The following is a 20,851-nucleotide window of genomic DNA, read 5'->3' as shown; positions in this document are numbered from 1 at the left end:
GGGTCTTCTGTGCTCAAACTGAATGGAAGCATGTGACTTTGCTTCATGCTGTCCCCTCCTTCTCCCACCCCACACTCATCAGCCTCTCCTGGCTCCATCCACACCATCTATCCTGTCAGTAACCCCTGTTCAACCTTATCCTCTTCTTAGTCTCTACCTTTTATCCCAGTTCCTTGAATCAAAGCATCTGTTAAGCACTCTACTGGATTCTGGATGCTAGCCCTCTCCTGGAATCTTCCCCCTTAGTTCCTCATTCTGCAGCCTGGGAGTCCATTCCACCCTTATTTTCTTTATCTGAAGTTCTTGGAGTCCAACCCCAAACTCCACCAACATCTTCCTTTTTAAAAAATTTTACTGATTAAACAAATTGTTAGTCCTTAGATTGATTTATTTTGAAATTGGCTCCTTTGTTAGGACACAGATATTTCCAGAGGTGTGAGGACATTATCTCACATTTATATTTTACTCTTACTCTGTGCTGGAAACAAGCTAAGAACCTTATACAGGTATTTCCTTTAATCCTTATCACAACCCAGAGAATGATTTTTATCTTTTTGTTAGATGAGGAAGGGTAAAAGTAGATAACAGTAACAATGATGGAGGGACTGAGAAATAGTGCAAAGAGGAATGTAAAAAAGGGTAGAATTGTAACCAATAATCTATAAAAGTAAAGACTGTAGAGTCATGTAAAATGCTCAATTAAAATAAAAAGACAGTAAAATAGTGCAATACAAAAATAAGAACAAAGAAAAGTGTAACAAACAGAAAACAGTAACAAGTATGTTAAATATTAATTTAATTATGTCATTGATTGAATGTCAATGACCTAAATGCATTAAATAATACAGATTGTCAGAGTGAATGAAAAAACAAGACCCAAGTACATGGAGAAAAGCACACTATTCTAACACCAATCCAGAGAAGACAGGTGTAGCTATATTAATATCGGAGAGAGTACTTCATTTTTTATTTTTATTTATTTTTAATATAATTAATTTATTTTTTAAAATATATTTATTGATTATGCTATTACAGTTGTCCCATTTCCTGCCCCCTCACTCCACTCCATCCTGCCCACCCCCTCCCTCCCACATTCCCCCCCTATAGTTCATGTCCATGGGTCATACTTATAAGTTCTTTGGCTTCTACATTTCCTACACTATTCTTACCCTCCCACTGTCTATTTTCTACCTATCATCTATGCTACTTATTCTCTGTACCTTTCCCCCCCTTTCCCCCTCCCACTCCCCTATTGACAACCCTCCATGTGATCTCCATCTCTATGGTTCTGTTCCTGTTCTAGTTGTTTGCCTAGTTTGCTCTTGTTTTTGTTTTAGGTGTGGTTGTTAATACCTGTGAGTTTGCTGTCATTTTTACTGTTCCTATTTTTGATCTTCTTTTTCTTAGTTAAGTCCCTTTAACATTTCATATAATGGCTTGGGGATGATGAACTTCTTTAACTTGACCTTATCTGAGAAGCACTTTATTTGCCCTTCCATTCTAAATGAAAGCTTTGCTGGATACAGTAATCTTGGATGTAGGTCCTTGCCTTTCATGACTTGGAATACTTCTTGCCAGCCCCTTCTTGCCTGTAAGGTCTCTTTGGAAATCAGCTGACAGTCTTATGGGAAGTCCTTTGTAGGTAACTGTCTCCTTTTCTCTTGCTGCTTCTAAGATTCTCTCCTGTTTAATCTTAGGCAATGTAATTATGATGTGCCTTGGTGTGTTCCTCCTTGGGTCTAGCTTCTTTGGGACTCTCTGAGCTTCCTGGACTTCCCAAAAGTCTATTTCCTTTGCCAGATGAGGGAAGTTCTCCTTCATTATTTGTTCAGATAAGTTTTCAAGTTTTTGTTCTTCCTCTTCTCCTTCTGGCACCCCTAGAATTCTGATGTTGGAACGTTTCACAATGTCCTGGAGGTTCCTAAGCCTCTCCTCATTTTTCCGAATTCTTGCTTCTTCATTCTTTTCTGGTTGGATGTTTCTTTCTTCCTTCTGGTCCACACCGTTGATTTGAGTCCCAGTTTCCTTCGCATCACTATTGATTCCCTGTACAATTTCCTTTGTTTCTCTTAGCATAGGCTTCATTTTTTATCTGGTTTTCGAACAGATTCAACCAATTTTGTGAGCGTCTTGATAACCAGTGTTTTGAACTGTGCATCTGATAGGTTGGCTATCTCTTCGTCGCTTAGTTGTATTTTTTCTGGAGTTTTGAAGTGTTCTGTCATTTGGGCCTTTTTTTTTTTTTTTTTTTTGTCTTGGCGCTTCTGTTACTTTAAGGCGTGGAGCCTTAGATGTTCCCCGGGGTGGGGTAACGCTGGTCGCTGCGCTGTGATGCTGTAGATAGGGGAGGGGCCGAGAGGGAGCAATGGCGCCCGCTCCACTCTCCACCAGACCTCAATCTTTCACTCCGCTACCCACAATCAAACTGGGCCCCTGCGCTGGCTCCCGAGTGGGCGGGCCCGCGCACGCCCCAGGCCCCTGTGGGTCCCTCCAACGACCTCCCCCGCGAGGCTGGGAGTCTCCCCCGCCGCAGCCCCAACCCCCACGGGCGTTTTCAATCAGAGGTTTGAGGCTTTATTTCCCTGCAATGGAGCCCTGGGTTGCGTGGTCTGCTTCGCTCCCCGCCGTTTGTCGGGTTTATCTGTGCGCGAATGTGGGGCCGCGGGGTCTGCCAGTGGTCAGACTGCCTGCCCATTCGTCCCACACTCTGCCAGTCTGGGTCCCGCCACTGCAATGCCAGTCCTCTCCGCCCTGGCTGCCGGTCTCCGCCCCTCCTACTGGTCTGGATGAATGTTTATTTTTTATTTCCTTGCTGTCGGACTTCCTTGCCGTTCGATTTTCTGTCAGTTCTGGTTGTGCAAGGAGGCACAGTGTGTCTACCTACGCCGCCATCTTGGCTCTCTAATTTATTTAATTTTATTCAGTTACAATTGTCTGCATTTTCTCCCCTTCCCTCCACCCCACCCCAGCCAGTCCCACCTCCCTCCCCCACCTCTACCCTCCCCCTTGATTTTGTCCTTGTGTCCTTATAGTAGCTCCTATAGGCCCCTCTCCCTATTATCCCCTCCCCACTCCCCTGTGGCTATTGTTACAATGTGCTTAATTTCAATGTCTCTGGTTATATTTTGTTTGCTTTTTTCTTTTGTTGATTATGTTCCAGTTAAAGGTGAGATCATATGGTATTTGTCCCTCACCGCCTGGCTTATTTCACTTAGCATAATGCTCTCCAGTTCCATCCATGCCATTGCAAAGGGTATAAGCTCCTTCTTTCTCTCTGCTGTGTAGAATTCCACTGTGTAAATATACCATAGTTTTTGGATCCACTCGTTTGCTGATGGGCACTTAGGTTGCTTCCAGTACTTGGCTATTGTAAATTGTGCTGCTATGAACATTGGGGTGCATAGGTTATTTTGGATGGGTGTTTCAGGGTTCTTAGGGTATAATCCCAGCAGCGGAATTGCTGGGTCAAAGGGCAGTTCCAATTTTAGTTTTCTGAGAAAATTCCATACTGTTTTCTACAGTGGCCGCACCAGTCTGCATTCCCACCAACAGCGCACTAGGGTTCCCTTTTCTCCGCATCCTCTCCAACATTTGTTTGTTGATTTGTTTATGTTGGACACTCTGACTGGTGTGAGATGGTACCTCACTGTGGTTTTAATTTGCATGTCTCTGATGGCTAGTGATGCTGAGCATCTTTTCATATATCTCTGGGCCCTCAGAGAGACTACTTTAAAACAAGGAAACTTATCAGGGATAGAGAAGAGTGTTATATCATGATAGAGGGTCAGTTCTCTAGGAAGACATATCAATTCTTAGCATGTATGAGCCTAACAACAACATAAAATTATGCAGGGAAAAAATAGAATTGTAAAGAAAAATAGATGAATCCACTATCATAGTTGGAGACTTCAACACTTCTCTATCAGAAATCAACAGATATAGCAGGCAAAAATTCAGGAAGGACATAGCTGAACTCAACAACATCATTGGTAAATGTGGTATAATTAGCATCTATAGGCTACTTCATCTTACAAGAAAAGAATACATATTATTCTCCAGCTTACATAGAAAAGCCACTGAGATAGGTCTATACAACATACCTAAATAAATTTAAAAGAGTAGAAAACGTACAATGTCTGCTCTCAGACCACAATGGAATTAAAGTAGATATCAATAACAGAAACATAACTGCAAAATCTCAAAATATACAAAGATTAAGCACACTTCAAAATAACACATGGATCAAAGAAGAAATCTGAAGAGATATTGGAAAGTATTTTGAACAAATTGAAAATGAAAATACTACTTACCAAAATTTGTGGAATGAGTGAAAGCAATGCTCAGAGGTCAATTTATAGTATTAAATGTGTATTTTGGAAACCAATTAATGGACTAATAACCTAAGTTTTTATCTTGGGAAACTAGGAAAAGAAGAGCAAATTAAATACAAAGTAAGCAGAATAGCAGAAATGATAAGAATTAGAACAAGAATCAATGAAATTGGAAACAGGAAATCAATAGAAAAAAATCATTGAAACCAAAAACTAGTTCTTTTAAATGATAAAACTACATTGATAAGCTACTACCCAAGCTAAGAAAAAAAAAGAGATAAGAGAGAGGACATGAATTACTAATATCAAAAATGAAAGAGGGGACTTCTGGTCAAGATGAAGGTATACGTAGATACACTATGCCTCTTGCACAACCCAAAGAAGGACAACAACAAATTTAAAAACAAAAAATAACCAGAACTGCCAGAAAATCAAACTGTATGGAAGTCTAACAACCAAGGAGTTAAAGAAGAAATATTCACCCAGACCAGTAGGAGGGGCAGAGACGGGCACCTGGGGTGGAGTGGATGCACAGCAACGTGGTAGCTAGAGGACCTGAGTGGGCGAGGCAGCAGCTGGCAGACCAGGTGGTCCCACATATGTGTGCAGATAAAGTGGGAGGAACAACTGGGGAGCGAGACAGACCATGCAACCCAGGGTTCCAGCACAGGGAAATACAGCCTCTAAACCTCTGACTGAAAAAACCTGTTGGGGTTGTAGTGGCAAGAGAAACTCCCAGCCTCACAGGAGAGTTCGTTGGTGAGACCCAAGAGTCCTAGTATGTACACAAACCCACCCACCCAGAAATAAACACCAGAAGGGTCCAATTTGCTTGTGGGTAGCAAGGGAAGTGACTGAAAGTGGGCCGAGAGCCAAGGAAGCAGCATTGTTCCTTCTTGGACCACTCCCCCACATACAGCACCACAACACAGCACGTGGGTAGCCCCACCCTGATGAATACCTAAGGCTCTGCCCCTTACTGCATAACAGGCTCACTGAGACAAGGCAAATGGCCGAAATGAAAGAACAGATCAAAGCTCCAGAAAAAATACAACTAAGCAATGAAGCGATAGCAAACTGATCAGATGCACAGTTCAAAACACTGGTAATCAGGATGCTCACAGAAATGGTTGAGTATGGTTGCAAAAGAGAGGAAAAAGTTAAGGCTATGCAAAGTGTACTAAAGGAAAATGTACAGGGAACCAACCGTGATGGGAAGGAAACCAGGACTCAAATCCACGGTTTGGAGCAGAAGGAAAAAATAAGCATTCAACCAAAATAAAATGAAGAAACAAGAATTCAAAAAAGTGAGAAGAGGCTTAGGAACCTCTGGGAGAACTTTAAACATTCCAATATCTGATTCATAGGGGTGTCAGAAAGAGAAGAAGAACAAGAAATGGAAAAATTACTTGAATAAATAATGAAGGAGAACTTCCCCGATCTGGCAAAGGAAATAGACTTCCAGGAAGTCCAGGAAGCTCAGAGAGTCCCAAAAGCTGGACCCAAGGAGAAACACACCAAGGCACATCATAATTACATTACTCAAGAATACACAGAAGGAGAGAATCTTAGAAGCAGCAAGAGAAAAGGACACAGTTACCTACAAAGGACTTCCCATAAGACTCTCAGCTGATTTCTCAAAAGAGACCCTACAGGCAAGAAGGGGCTGGCAAGAAGTATTCCAAGTCATGAAAGGCAAGGACCTACTTCCAAGATTACTGTATCCAGCAAAGCTTTCATTTAGAATGGAAGGGCAAATAAAGTGCTTCTCAGAGAAGGCGAAGTTAAAGGAGTTCATTATCACCAAGCCCTTATTATATGAAATGTTAAAGGGACTTACCTAAGAAAAAGAAGATCAAAAATAGGAACAGTAAAAATGACAGCAAACTGACAGTTATTAACAACCACACCTAAAACCAAAACAAAAGAAAACTAAGCAAACAACTAGAACAGGAACAGAACCACAGCAATGGAGATCACATGGAGGGTTATGAACAGGGGAGTGGGAGGGGGAGAGAGGGAGGGAAGGTACAGGGAGTAAGTAGCATAAATGGTAGGTAGAAAATAGACAGGGGGAGGGTAAGAATAGTATAGGAAATGTAGAAGCCAAAGAACTTATATGTATGACCCATGGACATGAACTATAGGTGGGGAATGTGGGAGGGAGCAGGTGGGCAGGATGGAGTGGAGTGAAGGGGGGAAATGGGACAACTGTAATAGCATAATCAATAAATATAGTTAAAAAATAAAAAATGAAGTGGAAATTCTGTAGGATAGCAAAGTGAGTTTTGTCTCAGTTGTTGGCATTAGCCCTCTGATCTCTCTCTGGATCTGTCTTTGGTCCTTTCACAGCTCCAGGTCTTATTGTCTCACACTTGGGGGACAAAAAGCCTCTTGCTCACTTTAAACCCACCAAGTGGGCTCTGCGGGTCACCAAGTGGGCTCTGCGGGTCTTCCTGGATGCTGCAGGCAGAGGGGAGCTGGGCTCCGGTTTTGTTTTATTTTTGTTTTTGTTTTTGTTTTTGCTTTCCTGAGGTTCTGCAATGATGAGGGCTCGGTCTGGGCTACAATATTCACAGGTGCCCAGCCTCCAGCCCAAGTCCTCAGAGTGCTGTGCGGCCCTCACCGTCTGTATGCATGAGGCCAGCAACTTTAATCCATCTTTTGTGCCACCCTTTGATTAGTCTATGAGGACACGGAGTGGGACCAACTTTCACTCCTCCCTCTTTGCTGGCCTAAGTCCCTTCAAGGAAGATTAGTTCCCCTATTGAATTAACTCTCTCTGGGGACTGCTACCCCTCGGAGCCCCTGCTGCCCCACTTTGATCAGTCCCTCAGTCGCCCTGATTTGGAGCAAATCGTGCCCCTCCTCCTCCCTCTTCATTGGCCCATCTGCTGCTCCTGAGGGGTACTTGCACAGCAGCTGAGAGCCTTTATTTTTTTAAGCAAATTCTCCTTGGTTGCAGGCGGCCGTTCCTAACAAGCTCCCGGCTTTTCAAACAGCCCAATTCTGACCATTCCTAAGCCTACCTGGGTCATGGTCAGTCACAGCCCAACTCTTCTCCCATCTCCAGGTGTCACCGGGCTCCCCAATTTCTCAGGTACTGTCCCAGCTGGTGTCCATAGTCCCCTCTGTATCCTTATTCTCCCAGCAACTTATAGCATCCAGGTCTCTCCTGGCTCCAGACTGGCTTACCTGCTCTGGGAGGGGAGGGAGCTGCAAAGTTACAATGCTGACCTGGCTCTTCTCCAAAGCTCCTGCAGCAGCCCTGGGGACCTTCCCTTTGGCCTACAAAATCTCCTTACCATCCATTTTTAAACATCCTCTACAATCTTTGGCTTCCAAACTTCATATAATCTGGGATTCTGTTGGCTGTTCACTCTGTTCTTGAGAAGATTGGCCAGGTGTCTCAGTTGGGTGCAAGAGCAAGTGGGTTCAGCTCCCACCTACCTTGCTGCCATCTTCAAAGTCTTAGAGAGTCTTTTATTGATTTAGCAGGGAGCAAAGAATATTCTCGGGTCTGGATAATTTGACTCCTTAGTGCTATTTGACTTCTTTTTGCTTCCATAGTGGTAGCTGTAGAATGTCCTGGAATTTTGATAATTTTCAATTGTCTCAGTTGTTGTATGGCATCTAATAATTCTTCACCCAGTTCTGCATTCTTTATAAACTGCATTAAGAAAGTTAAGAAGCCTTGGTACTTTCATAACATTCCAAAGTCATGAGTTACACCAAAGGTATAGCAACTATTAGTGTAAATATTGGCTATTTGATCTTTGGCCAATTGACAAGCTTGAGTTAGAGCAATTAATTTGTCCTGCTGTGCGGATCTTATTTCAGGTAAAAACTTTCAATTACATCCACCATGGTAGTTACTGCATATCCAGCTCAGTAATGTCCTTCCTTGTCTTTGAGATAAGGGGCAAGAAGTTTGTCAGTAAGTAAAATGCTATCATGGATGTCTACATCCTATAAAGAAGGTAGTAAAGCTGCTGGTTTAAGAGTGTCACACTGCCTGGTGTGGCTCAGTGGATTGAGTGCCAGCTTGTGAATGGTCACACGTTCAATTCCCAGTCAGAGCACATGCCTGGGTTGCAGGCCGGGTCCCCAGTTGGAGGTGAGAAGCAGCCAATCGATGTATCCTTCACACATGGATGTTTCTCTCCTTTTCTTTTTCCCTCCCTTCCCCAGTCACTAAAAATAAAAAAAAAAATCTTTTTTAAAAAAGAGTGTCACACCTAGCTAAAGTAATATTAGGCACAGAAAACAGTAGTAATGCTGAGGACAGTGAGAGTTTAGCAAAGATTCAACAGAATAAGGAAGATAAGTGGTTAAAGAAGAACCCAAAGCTATCTTTTCTGTTTGCACAACATGGTTATAGCAGAGATGGCCCTCATACAGGGAGGGAGTCCTTTTGCTACTGAGTCTAATTGCTGGCTACTATATCTTATAGGGCTATAATGACCTCCATGTTTTTGAGTTAGAACACTTAGAGCATTTACTTTATATTTATTTATGAAAAGAAAGAAAATTTATAAATAGGGTGCTCCAAAGTGAGCTTTAGCTTCTTTAGAGCTTTTATATCTTGTTTCCCCTCCTGGGTTTTATGGGATTGGTAGTTCTGGTTTGAATAAGGCATACAGAGGTTGAGCCATTAATAAAAAATTTGGAATCTAGTTGCAACATATCCAATCAAACCTACATACTCTTAAGATGCTTCTTAGTTCTTGAAAGAAGAAAGGATAGGATTCCTCTGAATCTTTCATAGTTAATCAGTAGCACATTTTTAGATATAAGATGGTCAGGGTATTTTACTTCAGGTAAACAGACTTAAAGCTTGTCCTTTGAGACCCTATGTCCTTTTAGAGCTAGCTGTGGTAATAGGTAAATTGTATTATTTTGAGAGTCTAGTTATGCTCTAGAGCATAAAAGTAAATTATCCACATATTTGATTAGAGTGGAATGTTTAGGAAAATCAACATCATTTAAATTAGCCTTTTGTATATGATAGAAATAGTTGGGATTCTGTATATCCCTAGAGCAGTCCAAGTAAATTGGTGCTCTTCCCAGGTGAAGGCAAAGAGGTATTGATTGTCTTTCTCTATAGGAATGTTGAAAAGGACATTACATAAATCTGTTACTGAAAAATATTGGCTGTCCACAGGAATGACTCATAATAGGGTATGTAGATTTGGAATGATAGAATGTCTGGGAATAACTATTATATTTATAAATTTGAGATTCTGTACAAATCATCCTATTCCATTAGGTTTGGGGGGGGTTGTTTTGTTTTGTTTTTACTAGAAGGATAGAAGATTGCAGGGGCTCATCTTTCAATACATGGAAATTATACCCCCCCATTTAAGTAATCTTGTAAAATGGGCTTAATCCTAACCAGTGCAGCGGGTCTTAAAGGATATTAGGTGAATATTAGGTAGAGGCAAAGTATTGCCAATAGTTGTTTTGATAAGAGTGGCTGACTTGATCTTTCAATATCTTTACTGGGAATAGCCCAGAGCTCTATAGAAACATGCTGCAGCAAATGCTCAGTGTCGATATTAGTTTTCTTTTGTATAATTTGCTTTAAAAATCATGATTTTCTCAATTGGTTCAGTATCTGACCCATTTAGTTCTAAATTCATTTCATCATTCTGAGAAAAAGATATATGAGCATCATATCAGCTGAGTTAGGGCAGATTTGACTAGCAAAAATGTATGTTGCTTTGTAAGAATCTCTAGCTAAAACAAAATAAGTTCTCATTTAAAAATGGACATTGGTTAATTATTTATATCTACCATTTTTACCAAAATTTTAGTCCAAGGGAGAGGACAACCTATTGGGTAAGGTATAGAACAGATAAAGTAGCCCCAGTGTCTATAAGGGCCTTAGCAGTTACCCCTCTTATGGTAATTTCAATGTCTCCTAAAGTATTGGTAAGGAGGAGAAATGCCCCCTTGCAATCTTTGGAGCAACTTTATGTTTGCTCCTGTCTCCTTTCTTTATCTAAATCCCATTTCAGTTTTCTACAATCCTTCTTAAGGTGACCTAGTTTCGTATAGTAAAAGCAGATTTCCCTTTCCCCTTGTCAAATAGGTCTTTGGGAAGATCTGACCTGATTGTTTAGTTCCTGGAGTTGTAAATTCAAAGTTTTGAAGCTATATCCTTTTGTTCCTTTTGAATAGTTTAAATAATTGATCAGCCAGAGTTGCTAATTTATCAGGATATGTTGTTGTTGGCCAATTTAATTCAAGTTGTTTAATGACAGCTACAATCTCTTCATCTAATCCTTTCAGAAATGCCAAATTTAGCACTGGATCACTTGATGATCCTTAAAACTGTCTGAAGACAATCCTGAATATTGTTTGAAAGTTTTTTCAAAACATTCAAAGAAATCAAATACAGGTTCACCAGGTTTTTGGTGAAGCCAGTGGGCTAATTCCTTGTATTTTGCAGGTCTGTTTTTCTTTGTTAAAAAAGAATTCTCTATAGGAGTTTTCCAGCAGACCTTATCTAGCCATTCTGCTGCTTTTCTCTCAGAAACCAATAGGTGTATTTATTGGAATGGGTCAGAGTAGCCAGGATCATACATTCTAACAATTAAGTAACATTCCTTTGCAAATCCAACAGGGCCTTGGAGAGGATCATAAAAATCTTTAGTTGGATTCCTTAATTTTGCTTTATTCCAAGGGGAATAAATTACTAGTTGCTCTCCTTCTGATACTGGCTTTTCTCTAAAGGGAGCTGCTACAATTTCTGTTTTTTCCCTAGCCTATCCTGGTCTGGCTTTCTATTCTTATTTTCCTCTAATTGAGTAGATAGTAATGGTAGAGGAGGTGTAGAGGATGGAGGAGTAAGAGGGGGAAAAAAAGGTAGAGCCTGGAAAATGGAGCTCAGCCAGTAGTGGAGTGATTAGGTAAGGGGAGAGTGGGTATTGGCATTGAGTAGTTTCAGAAGCTTTCTTTAATTCAGAGATAGCCTCTAAAAGTTTATTAACTTCATAAAGAGAGGAAATCTTATCTGAGAGTTCACGGTGTTTGAAATGTTCTTATTAACTTCCTTAATAGAAGAAAATTTATTTGTGCTCCTTTTAGGAGCTTCTGTTTTCAGATCAAGGTAAGCTTTCCATTTATTCAGTTAGATTTTACAGCCTACTTCTTCCAATTGAATGCACCAAAAATGTATTTAGAGCTATCAAAAGAGCCCCTTTTCAGCCATCTTAAGCTGATGCCACTTTTATCCTATATTTTGCCATGTATAATGCACACCCACATTTTGTACACATTATACACAGGGTTATTATACCCATGGTATGTAATCACTATACCCATATATAATACACATCCTTTTTTCCCTCAAAAATTGAGCAAAAAGGTGCACATTATACATGGCAAAATATGGTAGTTAGATCTTCCTATTTTTAAAAAAATTATTTTATTGTTGTTCAATTACAATTGTCTGCATTTTCCCCATCCCTCCCCCATTTCTTTTTTTTTAAATTATTGTATTGTTGTTCAAGTACAGTTGTCTGCATTTACCCCAAAATATAACCAGAGACATTGAAATTAAGATCTTCCCATTTCTGTAGATACTTACAAGGTGAGTCTCCATAAAATTGTATATAAAAATTGCCAAAGTACTAAAGAGAGTTTGACTGTTGTGGGACTTGCTGGCATGATTTCTCATGTTAATGTTAATGTGTTTTTTGAACCAATTAAAAAATTAAAAGCAGACACATAAAAACAGGTCAAGTAAAGTATGGTACCACTAAAGCAGATAGGTTTGTGATTCTGAGAAAAGCTCACCAACCCAAGCTCACCTGATGCAAAGCAGGGAGCTGTTGGACTGGATACATAAGTAGGGCCACTCTGTGTCTGGATCTATGGGGTGGTCCTGGTTGGGCTTCTTCAGAATCCTGCCGCACTATGCGAAGTAAATATCAATGTAAGAATGTCTAAACCTGTGCAGAATTTTTTTGTACAGAATTTAAAAAAAATTTTTACTTGAGCCAAATAAAGGATACACCTGAAAGCAAGATATCAACAGATTGAGAAAAATGCTTTTCACAACGGCAGTTTGCAGCTTATTTTACACATTTGGAATTAAGGAGGGAACATAAGGAAAATTACAACAAAGTGGGAGAAAGCAAGACTATGAATGAATTACATGATACTTAACAAGATTAGTGCTCTCTTCAGTGTGGTTTTGCTTCTGAGGGATCTGAAAGGAGGAATTTCAAAGGTGTGTTAACCTAGATGCCCAGAAACAAAGGACAGGGCTTACTAAAGGCAAGATACACATTTTACTAAAGCCCTGACTGGTGCAACTCAGTGGGTTGAGTGTTGTCCTGCAAACCACAAAGCGGTCAGGCTAACAATTCTGTTCCCTGTTAGGGGACGTGCCTGGGTTGCGGGCCTGGTCCCCCGTTGGGAGCATGTGAGAGGCAACCACACATGGATATTTCTCTCCCTCTATCCCTCCCTCCCTCCCTGCCTCTCTCTGTAAAAATAAATAAATAAAATAAAATAAAATAAACATTTTACCAAAGAAGTTATATGCCTGGGGTTTGACTACCCCCCATGACCTGCCCAGTTAGGAATTTACAATCAGATAACTCTGTGAGATTACTTTTCATGCAACCTCTTTTTCATCACAGTGGAAAGAATAGCTTTTTAAACAAATGGTACTAGAACAAATAAATATCCATATGCAGAAAGTTTAACTCATACCATATGCAAAAATTAACTAAAAATGAATCACAGACCTAAAGTATAACAGCTAAAACTATAAAAATCTTTAGAAGAAAAGGAGAGAATCTTTGAGGCCTTGAGTTAAGCAGAAATTTCTTAGTTATGACACCAACCATAGTCCATTAAAAGGATAAACTGAATTTCATCAAAATGCAAACCTCTTATACTTCAAAGACACTATGTTAGTAGGTATAAAATCCTTTTAATGTGTTTTCCAGTATTTGAAGGATATCCACATACTGGTGAAGGATATTGCAAAACGCATATGTAATGAAGGACATATCCAGAATATGCATAGAACTCGTGCGTACCTCAGTAATAAAAAGCTATTCAAATCAATAAAAAATGGACAAAAGATTTGAAGACATTATACAAAAATACATATGAATAGCTAATAAGCATGTGAAAAAATGGTCATTATAGAAATGCAAATTAAGCCACAATGGGATATCATTTCATACCCAACAAACGGCTGAAATAAAAAGAACTGCACACAAATGTTCATAATTTATAATGGCCAAAATTAGAAACAACATGTATGTCTATCAACTGGTTAAAAAATAAAGTGTCATAAATCCATACACTTAAATACTATTCAGGGATAAAAAGAAATCAACTATGAATACATTCTATGGAATAAAGATTCCCCAAATCTTTATTCTCAGTGAAATAAGCCATACATACAGTCTATATATTGTATAATTCCATTTATATTAAATATCCAGAAAATGTAAAACTACAAAGACAGAAAATAGATTGACAGTTGCCTATGATAAGAGTAGGAAGTATAATGGGAATTAACATTAAATGTCCATGAAATATCATATTGGAATGGTGAATATATTCTAAAATTGATCAATGGTGATGGTTGTACAACTTGGTAAATTTAATTAAGAAATCATTAAGTTGTGCACTTGAAGAGGGTGCATTACATAATACACAAAGTGTGAACAAATATAGTTACTTTAAAAATAAATAATTTTGACATGAACATTATTTTACATGCTATTTTATGTATATGCCTAAATGTGAAATTGTTGGGTCCTAGAAGAGGTATGTGATAGCACCAAATAGTTTCCCAAACAAACTATTTATACCAATTTACACTCCTGATAGCAATATCTGAGAGTTCCCATTTCTCTACATCCTTGCCAAAGTTTGGAATTCTTAGCCTTTTTCATTTTAGCCACTGTCAATTCTCTTTATATAGTAATCATTCATTTGTTGTATGTATATAACACCTATTTTTTATTTTTAAAAGATTTTACTTATTTTTTATAGAGAGGAAATAGGAGGGAAAGAGAAGGAGAGAAACATTGATTAGCTGCCTCTCTTACACCCCCAAATTGGGACCTGGCCTACAACCCAGGCATGTGCCCTGACCAGGAATTGAACCAGCAACCCTTTGGTTTGCACTGTGGTGCTCAACCCACTGGGCCACACCAGCTAGGCCTGTATGTTATACATATTTCACCTATTTTTGCTTAATGCTCATCTTATAATATTGTTTATATTTTTGTTGGTTTGTTTTTTTCAACATTGTTATTGTGGTAAAATGTACGTAACATAAAATCGACCATTTTATTAACCAGTTTTAGATGTACAGTTCAGTGGCATTAAGTACAACCAAATTATTGTGTGATCATCATGAACATCCAGACTTTTTTTTAAAAAAAACCAAAACTCTGTACCCATTAAACGAAATCTATTGTTTTCACCTGCTTCCAGATTCTGGCAGCCACCATTCTACATTCTATCTCCATGAATTTGACTGCTCCAGATATATCATATGAATGGAATCATACAATATTTGCTTTTTTGTGTGTCTGGATTATTTGAGCATAATGTCTTCAAAGTTCATTTATGTTGTAATATATGTCACAATTTCTGTATATGTATACATAATATGTAGTATAAGTCAGAATTGGAAATCTCAGGGGGAACACTTTGTAAAGTACGTGATTGTCTAACCACTATGTTGTACACCTGAAATTAATATAAAATAATATTGACTGTAAACTATAATGAAAAAAAATTAAATAAATGCAAAAATAATTTTCTAAGGCTGAAAAATGTTTCATTTTGTATATTTTATATAATACATATATAACATCTCATTTATTCATTTTTTGATAATGGACATTTGGATTGTTTCCACCTTTTGGCTATTGGAAAAATACTGCTATGAACATAGGTAGAAAAATATTTGTTTGAGACCCTGCCGTCAATTATTTTGGTTATATATCCAGAAGTGGAGTTGTTGGATCATATGAGAATTCTATGTTCACTTTTTTTGTGTACCCATTAAACTGTTTTCTGCAGTGGCTGCATCATTTTACATTCCTTAACAATGCATAATGTTTCAAATTTCTCTACATCCTGGCAGACACTTGCTATTTTTTTTTTTTGGTGGTGGCTGTTTTAATGGTGTGAAGAGGCCTGTCACTGTGGTTTTAATTTGAATTTCCCTAATTAGTGATGGCCAACATTTTTCACATGCCATTTGCATCTCTTCTTTGTAGAAATGTCTGTTCAAGTCCTTAGGGCATTTTAAAATTATTTGTTTTTTTCTTATTGTTGTTGAGTTGTAAGTGTCCTTAATGTATTCTGGATATTAATCCTCTATAGGACATATGATTTGCAAATATTTTTATCCACTCCACAGGTTGCCTTTCAACTTTGTTGGTAGAATCCTATGATGCAAAAAAGGTTTCTATTAAAGAAATTCTATTTATCTATTTTTTCATTTTTACCTATGCTTTTAGTGTCATATACTTTAGTTTTATGTAATGAAACACATAATTTTCTTTGTGGCTTCTGTAACTGCATTTATGACAATGAAGATACTTTAGTCTTAAAATTTGGTGAACATAGTTTCCTTTGTCCTTTAATAGTTTAGTTTAACTATATAATATTTAAAAAAACAATGGATTTGTCTACCTTGACTGGTGTGGCTCAGTTGGTTGGTAGTTATTTCACAAAGCGAAAGGTTGCTGGTTCGATTCTCTGTCAGGGTGCATGCCAAGGTTGTGGGTTTGGTCCCCGGTCAGGGTGCATGCCAGAGGCAACAATCGATGTTTCTTTCCCTCTCTTTCTCTTTCCCTTCTCCTCTCTCTAAAAATAAATAAATGAAATATTAAAAATAGATTTTCTTTTGAAATTACATTCTTGGAAAATATTTAAGGACATTGGAATGTGTTCATGATAGAAAAAAGTTTATAAAAGAGTCTATCCAGTTTTATTTTTAAAAATTCCAGCCTAAACACAACACATATATACACAAGTTAGACTAAAAGGACCAAAATGTACTTTCTCTCAGGGTTGTGAGATTGCTAGTGATTTCTGTTATACTTTAAAGATTTTCTCATTTTCCAAATTAAAAAAAGTGAGCATATATTGTATTTATTCTCAGAAAATTACAAGGAATGTTGCAACTATAGAACCAAAAAAATAAAACTTGGAATGCAGGGAACTCAATTATGGAACTACCAGAATGATATATTACCCTGAAAATTAAATTTTGGAATTCAATTTTCTTTATAATACAGAGATGAAATAGTTTAAAAAGGAAAATTTAGCTACATAATAAAAGAATTTGTAATATACAATCATATCTAAACAGGATTGAGCCCTGCTATCGTAACACAATACAGGTTGTTTAAATCTGAAAAATAGACATCACCAATGATTCCTACCCAGAGGAAATTCTGTAATGACTGCATATAATATTCCATCTTAGTAATACCATATCATATATTTAACCATGACTTTAATGCTAACATTTAGATTATTTTCAATAACTCAAAAGTGTCAAGCAAATGTTATGACTTTTTAAAAAAATACTACTTTATATTTGAGCATTTCTTTTAAAAATTTCTTAGAGCTTTAAAGCCAACAACAAGAAAGAGTGAGTGTCAAATCAGTAATAGTACTGGGTTATTGATAAGCCAGGCAACTGGTTTATAGTCTTCACTTTTTACATTTTTAAATGTTTATTTATTTTTGTTGTTCACTTCTTTATTGTGTTCACTTGTCTTACAGTTGGATACAGCAGTTTGACTCTTAATCATGGAACCTCTTTCATCCTAACCCCCACCTACCCCCCACCAGCTACCAACCCAGAGAAATGTTTCAAGAATTTCCCATTCTAAATTACTGCTCACTTATAGAACTTTTGAAAAATACAGAAAAACAGACTATAGGATATTTAAATCACTGGCAGTTACAGCACCCTGAGAGCAGCATTGCTAATTGTTTACTTTTTTCCTTTTAGCCTCTCCTTATAATCTCCTCCACCATCTATCACTCCCCTTCCCAGAGCCCAGGGCTAAAATCAAAGGGACAGAGTTAGGAGGGGTGGATGCCTTGTCATCTCCCCTTGTCCAAAATTTTAGTTACAATTTTCTTTTAGCTCTTTTAAAATTATAAAAGTATAATACCAGTTGAAAACTGAAAGGATAATCTAATAATATATGGGTTTCCAGGAAAATCGGGGGGTGGGGTGGGGTGTTGACTGGTGGAGGATAAGGGAGAGGTGAATGAATCAGCCATATTCTGGGAAGGTGAGTGGAGTTGGAAACTTGATAGATCTAATAATTTATTGGCTCAGGGTGTGTCAATTACTACAGCCCAGCAAATGAGGTTAGAGCAGAATTGGGGGGGGGGGAGGGAGTGACGCAGCAAGCCATTGGCACCAAGAAAATCTAGCCAAGAGACAGCTGCGTTATCATATTGCAGCACCATTTTTTTTTATTGCAACCGGCTGCTGTTTGCAGAGGTCCACCCACTGCGGCTCTCTGCACTCTTCCTCCCGCACCTGCAGGACGCATCATAGAGCCCATCGTGGTTCTCTGCACCCCAGCCCAGGCCATCGCCGAATCTGCCCTGGTCTCACAACCTCAGCACCGCCTTCACCCCGGCAGCAGTCTCAACGGTTGTTTTCGCAGACCAGCAGCTACCACTAGTTCCACCTCTGCCAAAGGCACCGCCGCTTCTGATATTCGGTGAGTCTTTTCCTGCGGAGGTCAGATCTCCTGGTCTTGGAGGTACCCACATTAGGCGTGTATTGTTCTTTGAAAAATGTCCAAGTCAGCCGACCACAAGGAATTTTTAGAGTCCAGGCAAGAGGAGGCTGGTAATAAGGTGATGGTGGAGGGGCTGGGGAAACTGCTGGAGAGCGGTGAAAATGCTGCAGCTCGGCCTGGAGATGATGGGGAGAGCGGCGAAGAAGCCGCCTCTTGGCCTGGGGAAGAAGGGAGAAAATATGAAGATGCTGCTGGGTCTGGGGAAGGCGGGGTAAAAAGTGAAGACGCAGATGAGGACTCAGATCCAGACTGTCCAAAAGGACTTATTGGTTATCTTTTAGATACAGACTTTGTTGAAAGTCTACCTGTCAAAGTTAAGTACCGTGTGTTAGCCCTCAAAAAGCTTCAAACTAGAGTGGCGAATCTAGAATCCAAATTCCTGAGGGAATTTCATGGAATTGAGAGAAAGTTTGCTGAAATGTATCAGCCCTTGTTGGAAAAAAGACGTCAGATCATCAACGCAATCTATGAGCCTACAGAAGAGGAATGTGAATATAAATCAGACTATGAGGACTATGATGATGAGGAGATGTATGATGAGGAAGAAATGTGTGGTAATGAAGAGGGTCTGGTACGTGAATACATGGATGAGGATGATGGTTATGAGGAAGATTATTATGATTATGCTGTTAAGGGGGAGGAGGAGGAGGATGACGGTGACGATGACGACGATGATGATGACGACGAAGATGATGACATCAAGGCTACTGGGGAAGATAATAAAGAAGAAGATCCTAAAGGAATTCCTGATTTTTGGCTGACTGTCTTAAAAAATGTTGACACGGTCACTCCTTTGATTAAGAAATATGATGAGCCTATTCTGAAGCTCCTAACAGATATTAAAGTGAAGCTTTCAGATCCTGGTGAGCCTCTCAGTTTCACACTAGAGTTTCACTTCAAACCTAATGAATATTTCAAAAATGCGCTGTTGACAAAGACCTATGTACTGAAGTCAAGGCTAGCATATTATGATCCCCATCCCTATAGGGGAACTGCGATTGAGTATTGCACAGGCTGTGAGATAGATTGGAATGAAGGAAAGAATGTCACTTTGAAAACCATCAAAAAGAAACAGAAACATCGGATCTGGGGAACAATCCGAACTGTCACTGAACATTTCCCCAAGGATTCATTCTTCAATTTCTTTACTCCTTATGGAATCAGTTCAAATGGAAAGGATGGAAACGATGATTTTTTACTTGGTCACAATTTACGTACTTACATAATCCCAAGATCAGTATTATTTTTCTCAGGTGATGCACTTGAATCTCAGCAGGAGGGGGTAGTTAGGGAAGTTAACGATGAAATTTATGACAAAATTATTTATGATAATTGGATGGCTGCAATTGAGGAGGTTAAAACCTGTTGCAAAAACCTTGGGGCAATGGTAGAAGACATTGATCGCTAAGGCAGAGTCTACATGGCCCTGAAATTAACAGCCTTAGATATAGTTACTCAAAATAAAAGAATTTGTCTTGTGTTCTGAATTTTTCTTATAGAGTTAGTTAAAGCATATGTCTCAGACATATAAAAGATGTTCAAATGCTAATTCATTTGACCCTGCATTTTAGTAGGAGAATGCTTTCAAGAAATGTACACTGTGGTAAATGATTTAAGACATTAATATAGTGTGGTGTACTTTAATCCTTCTGAAATCCTTTTGTCATGTAACTATTAATCTGTGGCTGTGGATAATACCCAGACTGCTAAATGAGATCAATATTTATTTGGAAAGAAAATCTTGGAGAACCCACCAAGGTTTTTTTTGCTATTGTTGTTGTTTATTTATTATTGTTTTTTCAGTCCTTTAGCTAATGGATTTAATTTTGCTGTGCCTGTTTCATTTTGCAATAAAAATACAATAGAATTTAAAACTTAAGTGCTTAAGAAGAAGCCTGCAATGCATATGGTTAAGAATTTCAGGCAAAACCAACTTTATTATTAATAACAGCTTGTTCATAGGCTCTTATATTATGTGATCATAATAAATAATGAAACTTAGTCATATTGAAGTTATTGTTTATCAGTGAAGTGTTAATCACAGTATTTTTCAAAAGATTGCCACATATTTCTGTGTAATTGTGTAAACTGTAATTACAGTATATAAGTTTTCTTTTCCTATAGTACATTTAATCATTCCTTGAAAGTGTTTAGCATTTTGAAAAGATTTTTCATGTTCTTTCCCTGGAAAATGAAATGAATAAACATTTCATTGTTTTATGTTTTAAAACTGGTCTTTTATCTGATTATAAAAGTATTATGTTCATTGGAGGATATTTGGAAAATACAAAAAATACACTAATTAAAACTAAAATGCATACTTCCACTCCTCAAAGATAAGCACTGTTAATGTTGTCATTTATTTTTTTACTGTTATTTTTCTATGTGTATATATGCAAGCAAATTTACTAACACTATACTTACATGTGGAAAGAAGTAAGTTTTTATTGTTTATAAGTGATCTAGTCTTAATCCTGAGTCCACCTCTACCACCCAGGATTTTAGGAAAACAAAAATCTCAAATTTAACCAATCCAGTAAACTCATTACTATTTAGTAATTTAAACACTCTATATAAACAAAAAGGTCCTATGTGTTAGTCTATATTTCAGATTTACCTACCCTTCCGCCATGTTATCTGGATGCATAGGGTCTTACATTGCTTTATGGCGAGGGGAGTGTACGCTGG

The 20,851-nt window shown here is 38.3% G+C and overlaps 1 protein-coding gene across 1 annotated transcript; it reads left to right on the top strand.

The window, feature by feature from the left end:
* The first annotated feature begins 17,762 nt into the window (after positions 1–17,762).
* NAP1L2 (nucleosome assembly protein 1 like 2) lies at positions 17,763–20,851 on the top strand. The gene has a single exon (XM_024555254.3). The coding sequence runs from the start codon at positions 18,159–18,161 to the stop codon at positions 19,569–19,571; it is 1,413 nt and encodes a 470-aa protein (XP_024411022.1). The 5' UTR covers positions 17,763–18,158; the 3' UTR covers positions 19,572–20,851.

The sequence above is a fragment of the Desmodus rotundus genome, chromosome X (assembly GCF_022682495.2).
Source record: "Desmodus rotundus isolate HL8 chromosome X, HLdesRot8A.1, whole genome shotgun sequence".
In the NCBI taxonomy this organism is placed as follows: domain Eukaryota; kingdom Metazoa; phylum Chordata; class Mammalia; order Chiroptera; family Phyllostomidae; genus Desmodus; species Desmodus rotundus.
Note: the sequence above shows the minus strand (reverse complement) of the source record. Positions and strands in the feature narration are given on the sequence as shown.

What these genes read in the sequence shown, in the direction of transcription:
- NAP1L2 (XM_024555254.3), top strand. Translation starts at nt 18,159, where the DNA reads ATGTCCAAGTCAGCCGACCACAAGGAATTTTTAGAGTCCAGGCAAGAG.